Source organism: Microtus pennsylvanicus, chromosome X, assembly GCF_037038515.1.
Source record: "Microtus pennsylvanicus isolate mMicPen1 chromosome X, mMicPen1.hap1, whole genome shotgun sequence".
Taxonomy (NCBI): Eukaryota; Metazoa; Chordata; class Mammalia; order Rodentia; family Cricetidae; genus Microtus; species Microtus pennsylvanicus.
Window position 1 is genome coordinate 113,300,997 of NC_134601.1, and position 20,949 is coordinate 113,321,945.

Sequence of the window (20,949 nt, forward strand, 5' to 3'; positions counted from 1 at the left end):
GGTCACATGACAGCACTGGTTTCGACTTTATGGGTACTTCTTAATTGTCTTTCAAGCTTGCAGTTGGTACTATTACCCTCTAAATTCTGAATTCGCCAATGACGGCTAGGTGAACACAGATGTTATGTGTGTGGAGCAGACACGTGGCACTCATCTAAACAAAGTCTTGGCCGTTAATGCTTTGTTTATTAATATACTTCCGAAATACTTCTTACCACTTTTGCTTTCGCAAGAGCACAGTTTTTTAATAGTGACACAAAACACAGTTTGGCTAAATAATTTTTGTCACTGTTCTGTGCACTACCAGATGTTCTGTTAGAATTACTATTACTGATTGTTACTGACCTGACACCAGCAACACTTTCCTCTTTCCTTATTTTCTAGCTAACGTATTCACACAAGCAAGCTGTTTTTAATGCTCCAAACAGTTACTTTATTTTTGCTTTTTCTATCATACAAAAGTACACACCAAACATGAAATCAACTTGAAGACAAAATATTATTAAATCAAACACTATTCTTAACTGATCAGACAAAGAAATTATACTCAACAACAGCACCTTAGGCAGTATGAGGGGAAGGCATAAAGTGATTAAAAGGTGCTTAAATTGGCTAATATGATTAAATCATCTAATATTCTACACTGTATAATACAGCTAAAAGAAATGTACAAAAAATGTCTTCACATCAAGGAATACTGCCAAAATTAAGACAGCAAACAAACCTATAACATTTAACAGAATATGTATGTACAAAACTGCCCATGCTTTAAAGACTATATTTTACAAACATCAACTCCACAGAAAACATATATACAATTACTAAGCATATTCCTAAAAGTAAACATGAGCACTTAGAATACACAATTAAAAAATATTAGCAAGTAAACTTCATATTCATAAGAATGCAAAAGTCCCATTTTTAACACAGTGTAATTTGACAGGAATTTCATGTGTGATTCTCCTGCCAAAACCAAACTTCACAAAAGCACGACTTCAAAATAAGACAGGCCACTTATCGAGAATACGAGGCTTGTGAATTAGTTGCCTGTTGAAACCAAACTTCACAAAAACACCACTGCAGAACAAAACAGGGCATATGTTGTGAGGTTCATGAAATATTATCCTGTCAAAACCAACTTTACAAATAACACTGTTGTAGAATTCAGGACACCTTAGCAATATGAGGATCATGAATTAGCAAGTTTCATAAAAACACCACCACAGAATAAAGCAGTCATTTTAGCATATGAAACCGTCTCTTGTTCAAACTTTATAAAAACACATCAGAGGAAGACAGGATACCTTAGCAATATGAGGTTTATGATATAGCGTCCTGTTGAAACCAAAATGCAAAAAAAAAAAAAAAATCACCTCGCAGAAAACACAGAGCATCTTAGCAACAATGAAGTTTGTGATTTATTCTAAGTTGAAATCAAGCTTCTCTAAACACTTCAAAGCAAAATAACACAGGCCATCTTTAGAAACAAAGTGGTTCATGAGTTAGTCTCCTGTTGAAAGCGAGTTTCATAAAAACACCACTGCGGACTAAAACCGGTCACTTTAGCATATCTGGTTTGTGAATTAGTATCTTGCTGAAACCAGTTTCATAAAAATACTACTGCAGAAGATAGGATATTTTAACAATATGAAGTTCATTATTTAGTCTCCTATTGAAACCAAAAACTCCAGCAAAAAAACACAGGTCATCTTTAGCAACAATATGAGGTTCGTGAATTAGTCTCTTGTTGAAACCAAGCTTCAAAAAGTATATTAGTACAAAACACATGGCATCAATGTGAGGTTAGTCTAGCCTGTTGAAACCAAACTTAACAAAACTTCACTGCAGCACAAATAGGGCATCTAATCAACATAAAACTTTTAACTTTTATTGTATCAAAAGATAAACCTCAAATCTGTAGAATTTATTTGCAATAACTTTCCTAGAAACTATTGAAATGAGAGGCATCTTATTCCCAGGCACATCACTGTAAAATACTCCCCAGGCTTCAGAAGGATCTTCTCACTTCTTTTTACTTGTTCTTAACATGTGTTAAGAGATGCGATTTCAAGTTGGTCGACTGAGCAAACTTCCTGCTGCAGCCATCAAATGGGCACACAAACGGCTTGTCTCCGGTATGAATTCGGACATGAGTGCGCAGATTGAAATCCAGGGAAAAGCGTCTTCCACAGCCTTCAAAGGTACACTGGTAGGGCTTCTCTCCAGTGTGAACCAGATGATGACGCTTCAGCTTCGAACTCTCAACAAAAGCTTTGCCACATTCTGTACAGACATGCACTCGAGGCCCATGGATGTTTAAGTGCTTTTTCATAGCGGAGTTATCCTTGAACATCTTCCCGCAGCCTATATGAGAGCAAACTATAGGTCTTGGATAGTCTCCTTTGGGCTTTTTGGGTTTCATGCTTGTAAATTCTGCCAGCTGTTTCGGATCGGACAGGTCAATGCCAGGTATTCCTTCAGGAGGAAATTTTTTTCCCGTCATATACTCAGAGTAATCAGGAGGTGAGTCGTCGTCAGCCTGCCTTTTCGGCACGGGATTTTTTTGTCCGTTAGCCTCCCACGCAGTAGAGGCTCCCTCAAGAGCTTCAATTTCCACCTGCTTCTGCTGCCATTGTCTGTCGCCAAGGTCAGGGCTCACACCTTCTACGCCAGCCTCGATAATGGTCGTCAAATTACAGAGATTCCCTTCATAGCAGGTGAGCTCACCTTGACCATTCTCTGCCGCCGTGAAGCCTGACAAGGAGGCACTGGTCGGCTGGAGATAGTCATCTTTATCAACACCTGGAACAACCATTTGGCTTTCGAATTCAGCACTGAATAGCAGGTTGTCTGAGTCCTGGAAGTCCACCACCTCCTCTCGTGTCTCGATGATGATCATATCCTGATCGTGCTCCCCATTACTCAGGGTGCTGCCCTCAAGAGGCTGCAGAGCAATAAAAGGAGAGTGGTAGTGGCCACCATGCGCCCAATCGACACCTGCGTCTTCATACACTTCGATGGCTGGGAACGAGCTGGTTCTTCCAGAAACCGCTTCGACATTAAGTGGCTCCAGGTCTACAAAATCAGCGGGAATCTCTGAATTTTCTGTGGTAATACAGAGAAGATTCTCTGAGGCCATGGCTGAGACCCACGTAGCAGGACTGGGTAGCAAGCAGATGGGAGATGGCTGTGGAGTAGAAAAAATATCAGGGAAGAAAAGCACGCACTTGCGTGCTTAGAAACAACGACAACAATGACAAAACAACAACAGAACAATGACAAAACACAAAATTAAACAAACCCGAGAGCTCGACGAAAAGCGTGCGCTTCGGAAAAGAGCTGGTCGTCGTCTGAGGCGTTAAGTGCTGTTTCCGGGCAGATGCATGCGCATGCGTAGGACACGTCACTGCACACGTCACTAAGACGCGCCACTGGATGCGTCATTGCACTGAGACAGACCATCCAGCAAGCATCTTCTGCGTATACCCAAAGCTCGTTCAACTTTCTGGTGCCCTATGGAACCTGCATTGGCTTTCCTGCTGTCCTATCTAATTATTGACTGAAAATAATTTTCCTTTCTAGGTTCTTTACTGGTTTCCTTATTTTATTTCAGTTGATTTTCTTACCTTCTCTCAGCCAGGCTTGTATCAGATCTAGAAAATGTCTATTCTATTTTAATCTTACACTTTGTGTGTGTATGTTATACAAGCACCCTACCACTGAGCCTCAGCCCCTTTATAATTATTTCCCCTTATCTAACCATAAAACTTACTAATATACATGTCATCAGGAATAGTTGATTATCTTGTCATTTTATATATATGTTTATACATAAAAAATTATGTATGTGTTCATACATACATACATACATACGTGTGTGTGTGTGTGTGTGTGTGTGTGTGTGTATTTAGTTAGTTAGTTTTTTAAGTCAGGGTTTCTCTGTGTGGTCCTGGCTGTCCTGGAACTCGCTTTGTAGACCAGGCTGACCTCAAACTCAGAGATCTGCCTGCCTCTGCCTCCCGAATGCTGGGATTAAAGCTGTGCGCCACAACCACCAGGCTTTGTCCTTTAATAAATTTAATAAATACGTGAAACATGCAACTACTCATTTTACTAAGTACGACTTTACTTGCCTTCTTGAAATCTACCACATTTTGTGCTCTACCACACACACACACACACACACACACACACACACACACACACACACACACACATCTACCAGTGCTGTATTTGCTTAACAAAACAAAAACCCAGTTTCTGCAAGGCATATACCTCTACTTTCAACTCTCTGAAGCTGGAGGCAAGAACTGGTATTCAGCCTGTACTACACAGTAAGACCATATCTCAAAGAACAAACAAAACCCCCAAACCCTCCACAAAAATCCAACTACAACAATCAAAACAATTGAAAAACTTAGTTTCCTTCTGTATACAACCTGAAAATTTTTATGCTAAATTTTCTTTTCATTTTTGACACTATTTCTAAAAATTGCATATATATGGAATGAAAATTGTAGAGAAAACGACAAAGCATGTTTGAACTATTTTGAAAATATTTGCTGAGTGCTATGCATACCACTTTAACTTTTGAATTATGATAATACTTTGGAAAGTTAACTTTATGCTATGCATGCCACTTGAACTTTTGAATTATGATAATACTTTGGAAAGTTAACTTTAAAAAATACATACTAACTAGTGTTGTGTATATCTAAATATTTGTCTCAATATAAACATTACTAGTGATTTAATCTTTACTGTATAAATAAACATCATTTACTATGTATTATAACTGCATTGTGCTATAATATCAAAAGAAAAGGACTATTATGATGACATTCTGGAATTGTTTTATGTTTAAAATGTAGTTAATACGATACATTTTTTGACTACTATGGCATACATCATCTCACTTTATAATCTTTTATTAGAAAAATTTATTCAGGATTTTATTATTCTACCTATAAAACTTTAAGGGAAAATCTTTACCAACTTTTCTAATTTCTTCTCTTGTAATTATTAGCCTGTTTCGTTAACTTCAGCTGTTTTTACATTCTTGTAATTCTTCAGTTTTCTGAAAACTTTTTTCAGAGATGAACAAAAAAACACTAAAATGATAAAATATTCTGTGTATCAGATATTATTCACCAATCTGAATACAGATTCTGTCAATAGCTTTCTCCCTGTAGCTTAATGTTTTATTTATTTTTCTAGAATAGCTCTTGGATTTAACACTCTGACTCTTCTGTAATTTCTTATTTTTGATTATATCATTAGTTACCCCATTATTTCTTTAGTTTATGTGTGTGATTATTTTCCCTTTATGTATGTACATGCACCACATGCATATCTGGTGTCTGTGAAGTTTAAAGATCTCATCACATTGTCTGGCCCTTGTTGTAATAAGAGCGGCAGGGCACCCCGCTGCCCGCAAGGCTAGCTTTACCCGAAATAATTACACGGAAACTGTATTCATTTAAACACTGTTTGGCCCATTTCTATCTAGCCTCTTCTAGGCTAATTCTCGCACCTGGACTAGCCCATTTCTAATAATCTGCTGTAGCCCACGAGGTGGCTTACCAGGGAGATTCTAGCCTACGTCCAACCTGGGTCAGAGCTTCATCACGTCTGCCTCAGAGAGCAGAGCTATCCCCGCGTCTGCACGGGAGAGGGAAGCATGGCGTCTCTGCTCCAGAGAGCAGAGCTGTCGAGTCTGAGCTCACTTCCTCTTCCTCCCAGCATTCTGTTCTGTTTACTCCTCCCACCTATGTTTTAACCTATGAGGACCAAGCAGTTTCTTTATTCCTTAACCAATGAAATCAACAGATTGATATATGACACTCCCACATCAGGCCCTAGAGTTAGAGATGGTTGTAAACCACCATGTGGGTGCTGGGAACTAAGTCCTAAGCTAGCTAAGTCCTCTGCAAGAGCAGCAAGTCCTCTTAACTTCTGAGTCATCTGTCTAGGCCCTATCCTGCTATTTATTAACTATTTTATACTTGTCTTCATATTTCTTAAGCTGATTGTCTGGCTTATTTCCATTTCTTTTTTTTAAATATTTATTTTATTTATTTATTATCTATACAACATTCCTTCCATGTATGCTTGCATGCCAGAAGAGGGCACCAGATCTCATTACAGATGGCTGTGAGCCACCACGTGGTTGCTGGGAATTGGACTCAGGACCTTTGGAAGAGCAGGCAATGCTCTTAACCACTGAGGCTTATTTCCATTTCTAATTTTATAAGAAATGTATGGCATTGAATTTTTCTTTTAGTAATGCTTTATACTGTATTCTAGTAAAATCTCATTATTACTATTTTGAATAATTAATCATAACTAATATCATCAAGTTATTATGTTTTCTAATTAAATGGATCCAATGTGTGATTAAGACAAATTTCTGTTTTCTTACTATTATTCTTTAGAGACTTGTGAATATATGGATTTTTTGGTTTATCAACTTACTGGGCATTTAAAAAGAAATTGTCTCCTGTGTTCATAACATAAAATCTAACTTATCTATTTTTATAAAACTAATTATGAGATTCCATGGTCTTATTTTTATACATGAAATGAATATATTATATTTATATTTGTCCCACTTTATCTATTTTGTTTGGTGCTCTGATTTGGTATTTCATAAAATACAAATCATGATGATTAGTTCTCATAGTAGATTATATTCCTTATTACTAAGTGACTTTTTATTATTTGCATAGAATATACTTTCCAACATTTGAGTAACATTCACATATTTTTCTAAACATCACAAACTTGAGATACTTTTTAAATCTAAACTAAGGGCTTTTTTGTAGTGACGAGGATCAAACCCAGGGCCTCATATATGCTATGTGAGCACCCTACCAGTAAATTATATCTCAGCCTGACATTTGAATAGTAGAGTTTATCTCATTTCTATTTGGACTAATTTATAATAATAATAAAGAAAAATAATATATTTTCATTTTTTAAAAGTTGGCTTATTTCATCATGATATAAGGACTTTTTTCTATTATCTACTTTCATTTCCTATGATCACTTGAAATGTTTAAATTTATTTTTCAGATCATTTACTGTATATTATTACACTCAAATCACTATTTCTGACTTTATCTCAATTATCTGATTCACACTACTAAGGAAATGAGGGGATTAGTATGCAGACTTATTGCTTTTACTTTGTCTACCTCCAAATTTTCAAAGAAAAAATTAATTTTTATGAGTAATTTATTTTATGTGTATGAATATTTTGCCTATGTGACCTATGGAGGTCAGGTCATTGAGCCCTTAAACTGGAATTAAGGATAGCTGTGAAGCACCATGTTGGTGCTGAGAATCAAATCTAGGTCCTCTTTAAGAGTAGCAAGTGCTCTTAACTGCTAAGCCATCTCTCTAGCCCCTAAAGACATTTTTAAAACATATATTTTATTTACTTTGTGCAGCACATGTTATGGCATGAACACAGAATTCAGAAAACAACCTGTGGATGTTGGTTCCTACCAATAGGACCTAGAAATCAAACTGAGGTCATTAGGCTTGGCTTGGCAGAAAGCATCTTTACTCACTGAGCAATGTTGTTAGCCCCCACATCAATTCTTTATTTTACTGGTTAGTTATAACACAGTGTGTTCAAAAATTCTATTTCCATACTTGTTTAGCCTTAGTTATTCCATTTAGGGAGATGTAGGATTGCAGAGGATTTGCCTTGGGTTCCTGTAGCTGAGATGAATCTGTTTTTCCCAGAATTTCTCACCTATATAATTATATATCGCCAGGTGAGTCTTTCTGGCTGGCTGAACTCTGACAGTGCTAGAGTTCTGCGTCAATCCTTGTATACCATCTTTTCTTCATTCTTGAATTACGATTTATCATGTGACTGACTTTTCATGTTCTCTCTTGACTTTTGCACATTTCTTTGTAGATTTCATAGTTGTTGTTTTAGGTTTTGACCATTCCTTTGCTCCAGTAAACATGAAATTTTCTCCTTTGCTTTTAATTTAAATTTTTACTAATTTATGTTGATTTTTAAAAAATTGGTTTTGGCCAGGCGGTGGTGGTGCATGCCTTTATTCCCAGCACTCAGGAGGCAGAGGCAGATGGATCTCTGTGAGTTCAAAGCCATCCTGATCTACAGAACTAGTTCCAGGATAGCCAAGGCTGTTCAGCACAGTGAAACTGTATCTCAAAAGACAAACAAAACAAACAAATAAAACTGCTTTTGAGGTAGTAATAAGGAGCTGAATTTATTAACCAAATGTTGTTTTTCACTAGAGTACTTTCAATAAAGTCACTAACCACAGAAAATCAAAGCCCAAACAACATATAAACATTTAAAAAACAATGAAATCTATTTGTTACCTGCACAAAATATCCTTAGCTGCTGGACTGGTGATATAAGTTGCAAATGGTTGGTTAACAGATCAACAAATGCTCCAGGATAAATAATGAAGAGAAAAATTCCAAAGCCATTAAATCGAACTTGTTCCCTAAGAAAACATGTAAGAAATCTCATAAAAGGAATTTACTGATATTATAGTATTTGTGAAGTTAATAATGATATAATCATAAAATTTTTTTAAAAAATAATTCCCTGAATAAATAAAACATATAAAATAAAAACAAATAATCATAACTTTAAAATAGTGTAATAAAGTTTTGGTCTAGGCTCTAGAGAACTCTGAAATATACTCAAAATGCTAAATGTTTAGGATTTTGCTATTGTTGAATATATAATTGAAATTTGATATAAAGATACAGCTAAAAATTCTTTTAGAAATCAATGACAGGAATTTATAAACTATTTTCAGAGAAGGACAAGGGGGAATATATAACTCAAATATATGATTCAAACACATTTGTCTTAGTTATTATAAATAATCCATAAGATTTATGGAAGTATAATTCTGTTGAGCACTTAAAAACAGTTAATAGTAAGATAGTCCCTAAAAGAAATAGTTTTTAGGCCATTTCATTTCTAAAATGTCATATATCTATTTAATAGTCTCACAGAACCAAACAGGTGCTATGAAGAACGTACTACCTTAACAGTAATGTACTAGACAACTACATAATTCACTCTTTGTTAGTAATGAGATTTATAAATAATTCATAGTCCATAGTGGCAGACTGCTAGGGCAGAAAAATCATCAATGGTCTTACCCAGCTGTAAACCACATGAGCTACAACAACAACCAGTCTACCGAGATTGTTATGTGGATAACCAACCACTTTTCTGGTTGGATTTAGGTCTGTTCCACAGAAGAGAACTCATGGTTGCTACTACTAAACCTGGCTAAAACTCTGAACATGGAGAGGTGTGGTGGTTTAGTAAGAATGGCCACCACAAGCTCATATATTTGAGTGCTTGGTAACCAGGGAGTAGAAGTTTGAAATAATTAGAAGCAATACAGGGTGTGACCTTGTTGGAAAAGGTGTGACCTTGCTGGAGGAAGTTTGTAATACTCCTTCCCAAACTCTGGGTCTTACAATCTTCCTGGCTCCTCCTCTACAATATTTCCCCGAGGCTCAAGGGAATGGATGTGTGATATCTGATATCTGATGTCCTACTACACATGAGCACTCCATAGTCACTTATTCTCTGTACTTTGACCAGTTGTGAGTTTCCATTTAACTGCCATCCATTGCAAAACTTAAATAGCAACTATCTCTGATGATAGTTGAGAATAGCACATCTGCTCAAAATGCTGTGTTAAGACAAATGTCTATCATCAGAAGCTAGATTTATTCATAAGCAACTGGAAAATAATTCATCTTCTCTAGAATAGTGATTTGTCTTTTCCCTGGTCCATATACACAAAAGAGAAAAGTTGTCTGTCAGCATGCTTCTGATTATGCCAGGAGTTGCCATGAGCTATCAGGGAAGTAGTGACTACCCTTGCCTTCTTTCCATTTTAATTCCTTAGGTGTACATAGAAAGGCACATTTGGGTAGTCAAAAATATCAACACAGCATGATTCGCAAAGTCAGCCCCTAGGTCTCATCTTCTGTCTTCCACCTGGGTTTCTAGGTAGGCTTAGATATTGTTAAACCTAGCTCTTCTAGATTTTTATTCTAGCAACATGGGGCAGGAATGGAAACAGGAAACTGTTTCAGCCAATAATGTAGATCCATGTACATACTTACTTTCCTAATACTGATGCATGTGTTACTTTCATTGGTTAATAAAGAAACTGCTTGGCCTGATAGGTCAGAACATAGGTGGGTGGAGTAGACAAAACAGAATGCTGGGAAGAAGGGAAGTGAGGTCAGACATGCTGAATCTTTCCCGGTAAGCCGCCACCTCGTGGTGCTACACAGATTATTAAAAATGGGTTAATCAAGATGTGAGAATTAGCCAATAAGAGGCTAGAACTAATGGGCCAAGCAGTGTTTAAAATAATACAATTTGTGTGTTGTTATTTCAGGTATAAAGCTAACCATGTGGGAGCCGGGCGGGACAAAAAGCAGGCCTGCTCGCCTCATCACTACATAATACTTGGGAGACTGAGGCACGAAGACTCTGGGTTTGAGGCCAGACTGGGTTAAAGAGACCTCTCCTTCTGACTACCCCCTCACCCCAGAAAACATTGAGTAGTGGCAGAGGGTGAATTCAGTGAAGACCAGAGTACCAGTTAGCAAGATGGTTCTGTGGATAAAGGAACTTCCTGCCAATCCTGTGAACTGTTTGAATTCGGGGATCCATATGGCAGAAGAACAGTAACTTCCACAGGTTGTTCTATGATTTCCACTAGCATGCCACAGCATGTACATGCATGCACACACATACACAATAAATAAATAAATAAATAAATATAATTTTTAAATAAAAAGACTAGACGAAAAACCCTGAAGCACCAAGATTATAATCATGCTGGCATAAACCAAAAGACAGAAAGACTTAAACTACAGATGATCACATGATTAGAAAGACACATCAGCAGTATATTAGTTTTTTTCTATAAAAGAGACACTACCCCAAGTAATGAATGCTAAGTATACATTGAGTGATATCTACCAAAAGAAAAAAAAACCTCAAACATACCAGATTTGAGGAATAAATCTTCTTAAATGAAAAGCTTCTTTGCATATAGTAGAAAGGAAAAAGTTAAGTCTTATTACCTAATAGCTGCTATACCGTGTCCAATTTCATGTACAACACCACTAATGAGGACTGCAGCGAAGAAGTAAGTCAGCTGATTGACAGGTAAATTTATACCAGGAACCTGTTCACAGACATAACAAAACAATGATTATCAGTGTGGGTATAGCAGAGTCCTGTTTGTAAACCAAGAGACATGACCTTCACTCTGTCTTACAGCTGAAACCTCCAAACTTAATATTCCTTGACCTAAAAGTATTGTGACCATTAATGATCAATTTTTATTTCTATCATAATTAAGGAAAAAAGCAAAGGTTTGTTTTGTTTCAATCTAGGCAATTTCTATAAATTAGGCTTACTATCAATTTAAAGAAAATGGAAAGGACTACATTAAAAAGTTACATGTTCTGGCTTTGTGGGAGCCTAGCCAGTTTGGATGTTCACCTTCCTAGACATGGACGGAGGGGGTGGACTTTCCACAGGGCAGAAAACTCTGACTGCTCTTTGGACTGGAGAGGGAGGGGGAGAGGAGTGGGGGGAGGGGGAGAAGGACGGGAGGAGGGGGAGGGAAATGGGAGGCTGGGAGGAGGTGGAAACTTTTTTTTTCTTCATAAAAAACTAAAAAAAAAAAAGTTACATATCTAGATTCCTGAGAGATTCACCATGGGACAGAATAAGGGTGTCCTGGGTGCCGAGAAAGCAGGTTGATAATGAAGGTGGCAGTGCTTGATCCATCCTTAACTTTATGGTTGAAGACTCAATTTGGGAACTCTTCTTAAAATTCTTAGTCTTAGCCAGAAGTAAGTCTTAGCCAGAAGTAGTGGACACCTTTAACGCAGGAGGCAGTGGGGGGAAGGGGGAATCTCTGAATTCAAGGTCAGCCTGGTCTACAAAGCGAGTTCCAGAATAGCCAGGACTATAGTGAGAGACCATGTCTCGAAAAAAATAAAAATCTTAGTCAAAAATCCTATCTTTCAACTGTTCTAAGATGTAAAGATCTTGTGCTGAATCATACAGGACATTCTCGCTATAGCAAATCAATGAGGCTCTCTTCAATATACACAAGAGGTAAGAAGAAAAGGTAATGGAAGCTATTACAGAACGAAGTGCCTGGTCAGTGTTAGTGCACCATGCCCTTCATTCCTCTTACCCTTATCAATTTACCTATCAGAAAAATAGAAGCCAAGATGCACAACTTAATGCAATGTAGACTCGTAGACAGATGAAGAAGCATGAGTTGTTTTACAGTCATGTACTCTAAAAAATGTTTTGCATATAAATATCAGTGCATGCATAAGGAAAGCTTTCTAATTATCCAGGCTGAACAGTAAAATTCTCTGATAGCCAAGAGAGCCTAGCAATAAGGCAAATCATCTATTAGGGAGAGAGTCTGAACATATAGAACACACACTTCTCACAGTACAAGACTTAGAACCCAAAAGAAATCTCTCTGCAGAAAATCCCTTCCTACATTTACAAATTATCATTTGAATATTTACTAAAAATGCTTAATACAGCCAAACTGGGGTCTGGAGAGATGGCTCAGTGGTTAAGAGCATTATACTGCTCTTGCAGGAGAGCCAGGTTCAATTCCCAGCACCCACATAGGGGTTAACAGCTGTAACTCCAGGTCCAGTGGATCTGACACACTGTTCTGACCTCCATGAGCACCAAGTCCACACATGTGCATACATGCAGACAAAATAACCTTACACATAAAATAAATAAATCATTAAAAAACAAGACAGGCAAACTTAAATAGAAGCCTAAAATCCTGCCCACTTTGCAAACAGAAAACAGAACCATTTTCAATGCTTTGCTGCATCTTTCTTGTCTTTCCCCTATACACCTACTTTTTAAAATTATACTGTAATTATAATTATATAATATAATCTATAATAATTATAAATTACACTGTAATTATAAACATAATTTTGAAACTTGTGTTTTCATTTAATATCTCTTCCTGAGCATTTTCTAGTTCTATGTTTATTTTCTCTCTTTTTTTTGAGTCAGAGTCCTATATATACAGTTGAGCCTACCTATTAAGAAAGAACCTCCTGCCGGGCAGTGGTGGCGCACGCCTTTAATCCCAGCACTTGGGAGGCAGAGGCAGGCAGATCTCTGTGAGTTCGATACCAGCCTGGTCTACAAGAGCTAGTTCCAGGACAGGCTCCAAAACCACAGAGAAACCCTGTCTCGAAAAACCAAAAAAAAAAAGAAAAAAAGAAAGAACCTCCTGCCTCAGTCTCCAGAGGGACAGAAGGCTGGGATTATGTCTGCATTATACCATACCTAACTCAATGTGCCCTTCTTGGGGGGCTGCAGAGATGGCTCAGTAGTTAAAAGTACTTGTTATTATAGAGGATCCATACCCATATCTTGGCTCCCAACAATTTATAATCCCAGTTCCAGGGAATGTAGCAGAGATGTAGTGTGCATATATGCATTAAGGTAAAACATTCATACATATAAAATAAATTAAAAAAATTTAGATTTATGTGTATGAGTGTTTTGTTTGTATGTGTATATATATGTGCACCACATATGTGTGAGATGCCCATGAGGTTAGACGAGGGTCATCAAATCCCCTGGAACTGGAGTTATGGATGGTCATGAACCACCATATAGGTTTTGGGAATCGAACCTGGTCCTCATTAGTGCAACAAATGCTCTTAACATCTGAGACACCTCTCTAGCTACTACTTTGGTTTTCGAGACAAGATCTCTCTCAACAGAACCTGGAGTTCAATAATTAGGCTAGGCTGCCTGGCCAGAAAGTCCCAAGAATTCTCCTGCTTCTACCTTCTTGCATTGGAATTGTGAGTGTGCACAACTCGGCCTGTTTTTTGTTTTAGACCAGCATCTCAATAAGGTTTTTAATAGCTACATTATATTTTGTGGAATGGGTTGTTGGTCATTTAACTATTTTACAAGTTTTTGCTTCTTTGTAATTATTTTTGTGACTTGATTATTCAATTCTCAAGTGTGAACTTTTGTGTGTGTGCAAGTACACATGCCTCTACACACATACGCAGAAGCCATAGAGGGTGTCTTCCTCTATGTCTCTCCTCCTGAACTAATTAATTAATTGCTGCATGCAGGTGTGGGGCATATATACATGGTACAGTTTGCCTGTGGAAGCTAGAGGACAACATGAAGGAACTGGCTCTTTCCTTCCGATATGTGGGTTCTGCAGATAGCACTAAGGTCATCAGGCTTAGTGGCTAGTGCCCTTCCCCGCTGAGCCATCTTGTTGGCCTTCTGTAGGCTATGTTTTCAGACAGGGTCTCTTGCTGAAATTGAAGCTTCAACATTTCAGCTAGGCTAGACGGCTCGCGAGCTCCAGAGATGAGCCTGTGTTCACCACACAGTACTGGGCTTGCAGGCTGCAAAGCCATGTGGGTGCTGGGAACCTGAACTCAGACCCTCTGCCTTTCACAGCCAAGTGCTCCTATTTCCACTGAGCCATCTCTTCATTCAAAAAGTTAGTGACAAATCTGACTTAGCACAGTGGAATTTTTTTTTTCAGTTTATCACTATGCTACCTCTTATACTTGTTTACTTCTTTCTGTACTGGCTAGTTTTGTGTGTCAACTTGACATAAGCGCCACCCACAATGGGCTGGGCCCTCCCCCACCAATCACTAATTAATAAAATTAATTACAACTGCCTTACAACTGGATCTTATGAAGGCATTTTCTCAGCTGAGGTTCCCTCATATAGATAACTCTAGCTTGTGTCAAGTTGACATGACTAGCCAGCACAACTGATCCCTTGTTAACCTGACACACGAACACATCACTATTGAGTCACAACCCTTCCTTTCTTATTTGTCAAGATCTCACATTAAAATCATAAATAACTTTAAAAGTTCTACAGTTTTTACAAATTCAAATACATTAAAATTTCTGTCTCTTTAAACTATCCAATTTCGCCAGGTGGTAGTGGTGCACATCTTTAATCCCAGCACTCAGGAGGCAGAGGTAGGCAGATCTCTGTGAGCCTGAGGCCGGCCTGGTCTACAGAGTGAGTTTCAGGAAGGCTTCAAAACTACAGAGAAACCCTGTCTCAAAAACAAAAAATCCAATTTCTCTAAAAATCCAAAATCTCTTTTAAAAGTTTAAAGTCTTTCAGCTGTGGGCTCCTGTAAAAATCAAAATCATATATCTTCACATTTCAAGAGTGAAGACCCAGGGCACAGTCACAATCAAATCAAAACCAAACCAAACCTAACCTAACCGTGTAAATAACACCAATGTCCAATGTCTGGAATCCACTCAATGATCTATCTTCTGGGTCACTCCAGGGGCTTGGGTCACTTCCTATGCTCTGCCCTCTGCAGCACACATAGCTTATCTTCTAGGCTCTGCTTGGCTCCACTCCGCTGCTGCTGTCCTTGGTGGTCATCCCAATCATACTGTCATCTCTAAAACTTGTGGGGTCTTCTGGGGCAACTGGACTGCACTGTCAACATCTCTTCATGACCCCTTCAATCCTGGGCCTTCAACTGTCACTGAGGCTCCACCTTCACCAATGGCCTCTTCTGGCCTCTCACAGTGCCAAGCCTCAACGGCTCGCCATGACCCCTTCATGCCTTCAAAACCTGGGTGACCCTTACACTACCAGGTTCAGCTGCCAGCACAAGGCACAACCTAGGCTGCCTCTGGAACCCAGCTTCTCTGTGCTCTCAGGAAATACTCCCCAGATTTCACCCTAACAATGCTGGTCTGTTCTTAATCAATGCCAGATTCTCAGCTCCTGCCAACTAGCATCGAGTATCCAAGCTCTGCAAAAATTTCACTTTAGGAGTTCTGGTATCTCGTTAATCACAGCTGATTCTTCAGCCCCAGCTACCACAATACCACAATGCCAGACTCTTAAATCAAGACAGCAAATGGCCGTGATAGTCTTTAATCTGCCTTCTGAAACTTCACAAGCCAAGCCTCCATCCTCTGCACTGCTCTCAAAATTCTTTTTTTTTTCTTCCCAAGACAGGGTTTCTCTGTGTATCTTTAGCTGTTCTGGAACTTTGTAGACCAGGCTGGCTTCGAACTCACAGAGAGCTGCCTGCCTCGGCCTCCCAATGGCTGGGATTAAAGGCGTGTGCCACCATGCTGGCTCTGCTCTCAACTTTCTTCCAAGCTTCCAGAGAACAGCCCACTGAGCACTCAACACTCACTGGCTAAGCACCAAACACCAACACCAAAGTCTAGCCACAATCTACCCCAAAACATGGTCAGGTCTGTCACAGCAATACCCCACAATCCTGACCTTTTCTTAGTTAGGGTTTATATTGTTGCAACAAAACACCATGACCAAAAACAAGTTGGGGAGGAAAGGGTTTGTTTATTTGGCTTACACTTCCATATTATTGCCTATCACTGAAGGAAGTCAGGACAGGAACTCAAACAGGGCAAGAATCTGGAAGCAGGGGTGCTAATTATTTTACAGGCTTGCTCCTTATGGCTTGTTCAGACTGCTTTTTTTTTCTTTTAAAGATGTATTTATTTAATATGTATATAATGATCTGTCTGCAAGTCTGCCTGCAGGCCAGAAGAGGGCACCAGATCTCATTATGGATGGTTGTGAGCTACCATATGGTTGCTGAAAATTGAACTCAGGACCTCTGAAAGAGCAACCAGTGCTCTTACCACTGAGCCATCTCTCCAGACCCTCAGCCTTCTTTCTTAATGAACCCAGGACCAGTCCAAGAATGGAACCACCCACAATGGGCTGGGCCCTCTCCGTGTTCATTAATTGAATAAAAATGACTTCTAGGTGGATCTCATGGAGGCATTTCCTCAACTGAGGCTCCTTGCTCTCTGATGACTCCAGCTTGTGACAAGTTGACATAAGATTAGCCTGCATGGATACATACATCTTATCAAACTGCTCTCTTAAAAAAAAAAAAAGACCTAGCTCTATCTTTAGGCAAGCTCATTTTATTCAAATCTGCAATCTCAGTAGTCTATTCATGACTCAACTGGCTTTTCCTGATGTAATTCATAAATTTGTTGTTTTATTTGAAACAGGGTGACAAGTAACTTGGTAGGGGGAGTAGCCTGACCTTGACCTTACAGTGATCCTCCTGCCTCTGCCTCCTGAATATTCGGATTACAGACATACACTATCATGTTCAGCTGTGTTCCTGTATTCCTCTCTTTCTAGTCTGTTAACTACACTTCAAACACTAGTATTGCTTCCTTGTAATACATGTCATAAATGTATCATCCGCTTTATTTGCCATATAATCTTACTTTGCTTTTAATTTTTGGTATTACAAAAACTTAAGTTATCAAATCTATTTAACATCTCCTAAAACATCAAGACTGACTGTAAACCATGGGCCCTGGGTGATGATGGACAGTAACAAGTGGACCACTCTGGTTGGGGCAGCTGTGTTTGTGTGGGAAGTACTTGGGAAATCTCTGTATTTCCTCTCAATACTGTTATAAACTTAAACCTGCTCTAAAAATAACATCTTTAGAAATCAAAAATAACTAAGAACAAAGATATACTGTTTACTGTTGCATAAAAACATCCCACAGTTCTGATGTCCTCATTCCATAGTCACGTGAATTAAGAGCATGGTTTTTCCTCTGCTTTCCAGGCCTTTTGTTAGACTGAGTTTTGCTGCTCTCTCAATCAGACTTTGTTTTGGGCTGCACAGCAGATGCGTAATCAAAGAGGGGTCTGCAGCATGCAACTCACTCATTTTCGAAATTCCACTGATTCCAAGTGTCTGTTTTTTGATTATGAAATCCATTTCCATAATCAACATTCTGAATGTGTGTGCTATCTTGTTATCTCCAATTCTCTTTACTCAGACCTTACTGAACAACTCTTTTCTTTCACAAATATCATTGTCCCTTGTGCTCCACCATTTCTCCATTCCCAAGCTGGATAAGTCATCTGTTCAGCTTAGTAGCTTTCCTGTTTCTGATACCTCTTTAAATGCATTGCCTTAAGATTAGCTCTCATTCATACTCTCTAGCTCACAAAATAACCGACACCAAAGCACAGCTTGCCTTTATTTCAAATAACTCAATTCATTTTATGCACCCAGCTCTCTGTCCCTTCTCTTCTGGATACACTAATAAGGCAAGGTAAGAGTCTGAGTTCGTGACTGACGGTAGCGACAGATGGCAGGTCTTACTGGCTGGCAACAGTACAAGATGACCATCTGTCCCTGATATGACTGCACAGAGTATTAGATGTACCAGAACACTGAACGCAAAACACTCTTTCAACAGCACACAGTGCCAGGGTGTGGGAATTAATACTGAACAAGGCTGCAGGGAATTAGAGGGGAAGCCAGAAGTACTTTCTTAAGCTCCAAGGGCTAGTTTAAAGACGAGACAAGGCACTTTCAAAATTATACACAAATATGCCTGGTAGACTCCTGGGCTTCTGGCTTTTTAATGGTTCCAAAGCACAGCACACCTGGTATTTTTATAAACGCTGAATAAACTGAGAAGCAAAGAGAAGAATAATTTCCTCTCTACCCAACAACTGCCATTGGAATTCCAGCAGGCAGATAGGCCAATGATCAGGATTTCTCTAAACGGGCTTCCTTCAGATTTTCTCTCAATGGGCTTCCTACCCTCTTCTTTCTTGCCCACTAACTAATTGTATAACCAAAAGTCGTCCTTAGGGGCTCGAGAGATGGCTCAGCGGTTAAGAGCATTGCCTGCTCTTCCAGAGGTCCTGAGTTCAATTCCCAGCAACCACATGGTGGCTCATAACCATCTGTAATGAGGTCTGGTGCCCTCTTCTGGCCTGCAGGCATACACAGAGACAGAATATTGTATACATAATAAATGAATAAATATTTTAAAAAAAGTCATCCTTAAACTGTCCACATAACCTCCAGTGTCCCATGAAGTTAATTACTGCTGAGAATTGTAATGAAAAGCCATCACTTGTATTCTGTATTTCTCCCCTTTAGAAACCGTTTCAGAATTCGATACATACAATGTGTTTTGAGCAAACCCACCCTCCATTCTCAATCCTCCTACTCCTTCCGTATCCCACAACCACCTTTCCCTCCCAACTTCGACTGTTCTTTTTTTAACCCAATGAATGCTCTTAGTGTTGCCACTATGCGCATGGGTATAGGACCATTTTCTGCTGGGTAGCCTCTCAGGGGCCTTTATTCTCTTTGCAACAAACTTAGCTTATATCTTTATTATTTCTAGCATGAATCATTCCATCTGTACTCTTAAATGGTCTCCCATCTTTGATCTAACTGTGGCGAAAGAGAAAATTTCTAGAAGGGTCTTTCACAGTCTAGGTACTACCTATATCACTCATCTTACCTTCTACTTTTCATACTGTTTTCTTATAATATGCTTACCTCAATTTTACCACAGTACTCATAAGGGCAGGTCAAAATTATGCATACTTCTTTGAATGAATGAACCAACCTATCTCCTCACCCACCTCCCTTCTTTCCTCCTTTTCTCTCTCTCTCTCTTCCCTTCCCTTCACCCTTAAATGGCCCCCCGGGGCCCAACGCATACCAGACAAGTGATCTATCATGAAGTTATGCCTCCCAACACTTTCTTTTACTTTTTACATAGGAGAGGTTCTCACTAAGTTGCCCATGCCATGTTGGCCTTAAAATTGCTTTGTAGCCAAGGCAAGTTTACAATACTCCTGCCTCAGCCTCCTGAATCGTTGGGATTATAGGCCTGCATCACAAGGCCTGGCTTTTATTTGTCTTTCTAAAAGAGAGAAACATAATGTGCATAGACTACTCTTATCATCACGGAGATAGACATACTATTTACTAACTCTGATCATGGGCAAATGTCTCTAGGCTTTCACTTTTCTCATCTGTAAGTCAGGGAGAACAAAATAAACTTCATGCGTGTATCCTGTCTATCAGCCATGTGATAAGAATAAAATAAAACATATATAGAGACTTCCTTTGGAAAACATTGCCTGTTACCTACTTCTTTATGATCACTGGGATAATTCTGTCTTCCATGTTACAGTGATCCTTCCATTCCTGGGTGCTGAGTTCTCACTGAGTCCCATCTTCCTTTTCCAGGCTATATGGACTGTCCTCATCCTTCTGCTCTCTTCTTTCCTAGTGTCAGGTACACCTTACACTCCATTTGTGACCACAGCGACTTGTATAATGCCCAATCAAATAACGATCATAGCATCTCACCTTCAGACTAAAAAGTTCCACTAGTGTGAGCACTGGGTTTTGTTCCCTAGGTAACTGGGACCCAGTACATGGCCAGTAGGCAGGAAACGTTCATCTCATAAATATTTACTTAAGAAATACATCATGTCTTACGCAGCTTCACCTGAAAAATCGCCTCAACTTCTAAGAAAGAGTTGTGACCATCTTTACTACTCTCTATAAATTACATGTAAGTTTTTCTCCGTTGGCCCAACTTAGCAGAGGTCATAGAGATATTTCTTTTTTTCTGAAAAATCTGTTCCTAACCCTTAAATGTCTCATTAACAAGGGACATGATTAAATACAATATTTATAACTCATGGACTAGAAACTACAAGTATAAAAATATAATTCAGAAATACTTAAATAAAAGCTGAAAACATCTGAAGCAAAAGTGAGCCAATGTTGAGCACTCTTGCAGACTGAAGGTGGCAAAGGTAAGAGACAAGTGCAGGAGCGACAGCTCAGGAGTGGAGCACTTGGTGGCCAAGCATGATGCTGTATTTTCAAACCCCAGTGCTGCCAGAAGCCTACACATGTGCTTTAAAGTAAGAACTACTATAATACCTTACAAGCAAAGGAATAAAACTTAGCACATATTTTTTTAATATTAAGAAATCACAAAGTGGAGACTGGAGAGCTG

At 38.8% G+C, this 20,949-nt stretch overlaps 2 protein-coding genes across 4 annotated transcripts in view; both read right to left on the minus strand.

Annotated features, from left to right (window-relative positions):
- Positions 1 to 20,949, minus strand: part of Mbtps2 (membrane bound transcription factor peptidase, site 2) — a 48,640-nt gene that overhangs the window by 20,716 nt on the left and 6,975 nt on the right. For both annotated transcript variants that reach the window (XM_075956786.1, XM_075956787.1), the window contains exons 4-5: positions 11,128 to 11,231; positions 8,368 to 8,495 (exon numbers count right to left, since the gene is read on the minus strand). In XM_075956786.1, the coding sequence (XP_075812901.1) occupies positions 8,368 to 8,495; positions 11,128 to 11,231 (232 nt within the window). The remainder of the gene's footprint in view (positions 1 to 8,367; positions 8,496 to 11,127; positions 11,232 to 20,949) is intronic.
- Yy2 (YY2 transcription factor) lies at positions 415 to 8,488 on the minus strand. 2 transcript variants are annotated; one of them, XM_075956789.1, is made up of 2 exons: positions 8,368 to 8,488; positions 415 to 3,161 (listed from the first exon to the last, which is right to left on the minus strand). In XM_075956789.1, exon 2 carries the CDS (start codon positions 3,137 to 3,139, stop codon positions 2,033 to 2,035), a length of 1,107 nt encoding a protein of 368 aa, XP_075812904.1. In that variant the 5' UTR covers positions 3,140 to 3,161; positions 8,368 to 8,488; the 3' UTR covers positions 415 to 2,032. The 2 variants fall into 2 exon arrangements, with proteins under 2 accessions (XP_075812904.1, XP_075812905.1); XM_075956790.1 differs by having other exon boundaries at positions 415 to 3,187; positions 8,368 to 8,485.

Bases quoted from the DNA above. Each gene is read 5' to 3' on its own strand.
- Yy2 (XM_075956789.1), bottom strand. From the start codon at position 3,139: ATGGCCTCAGAGAATCTTCTCTGTATTACCACAGAAAATTCAGAGATT.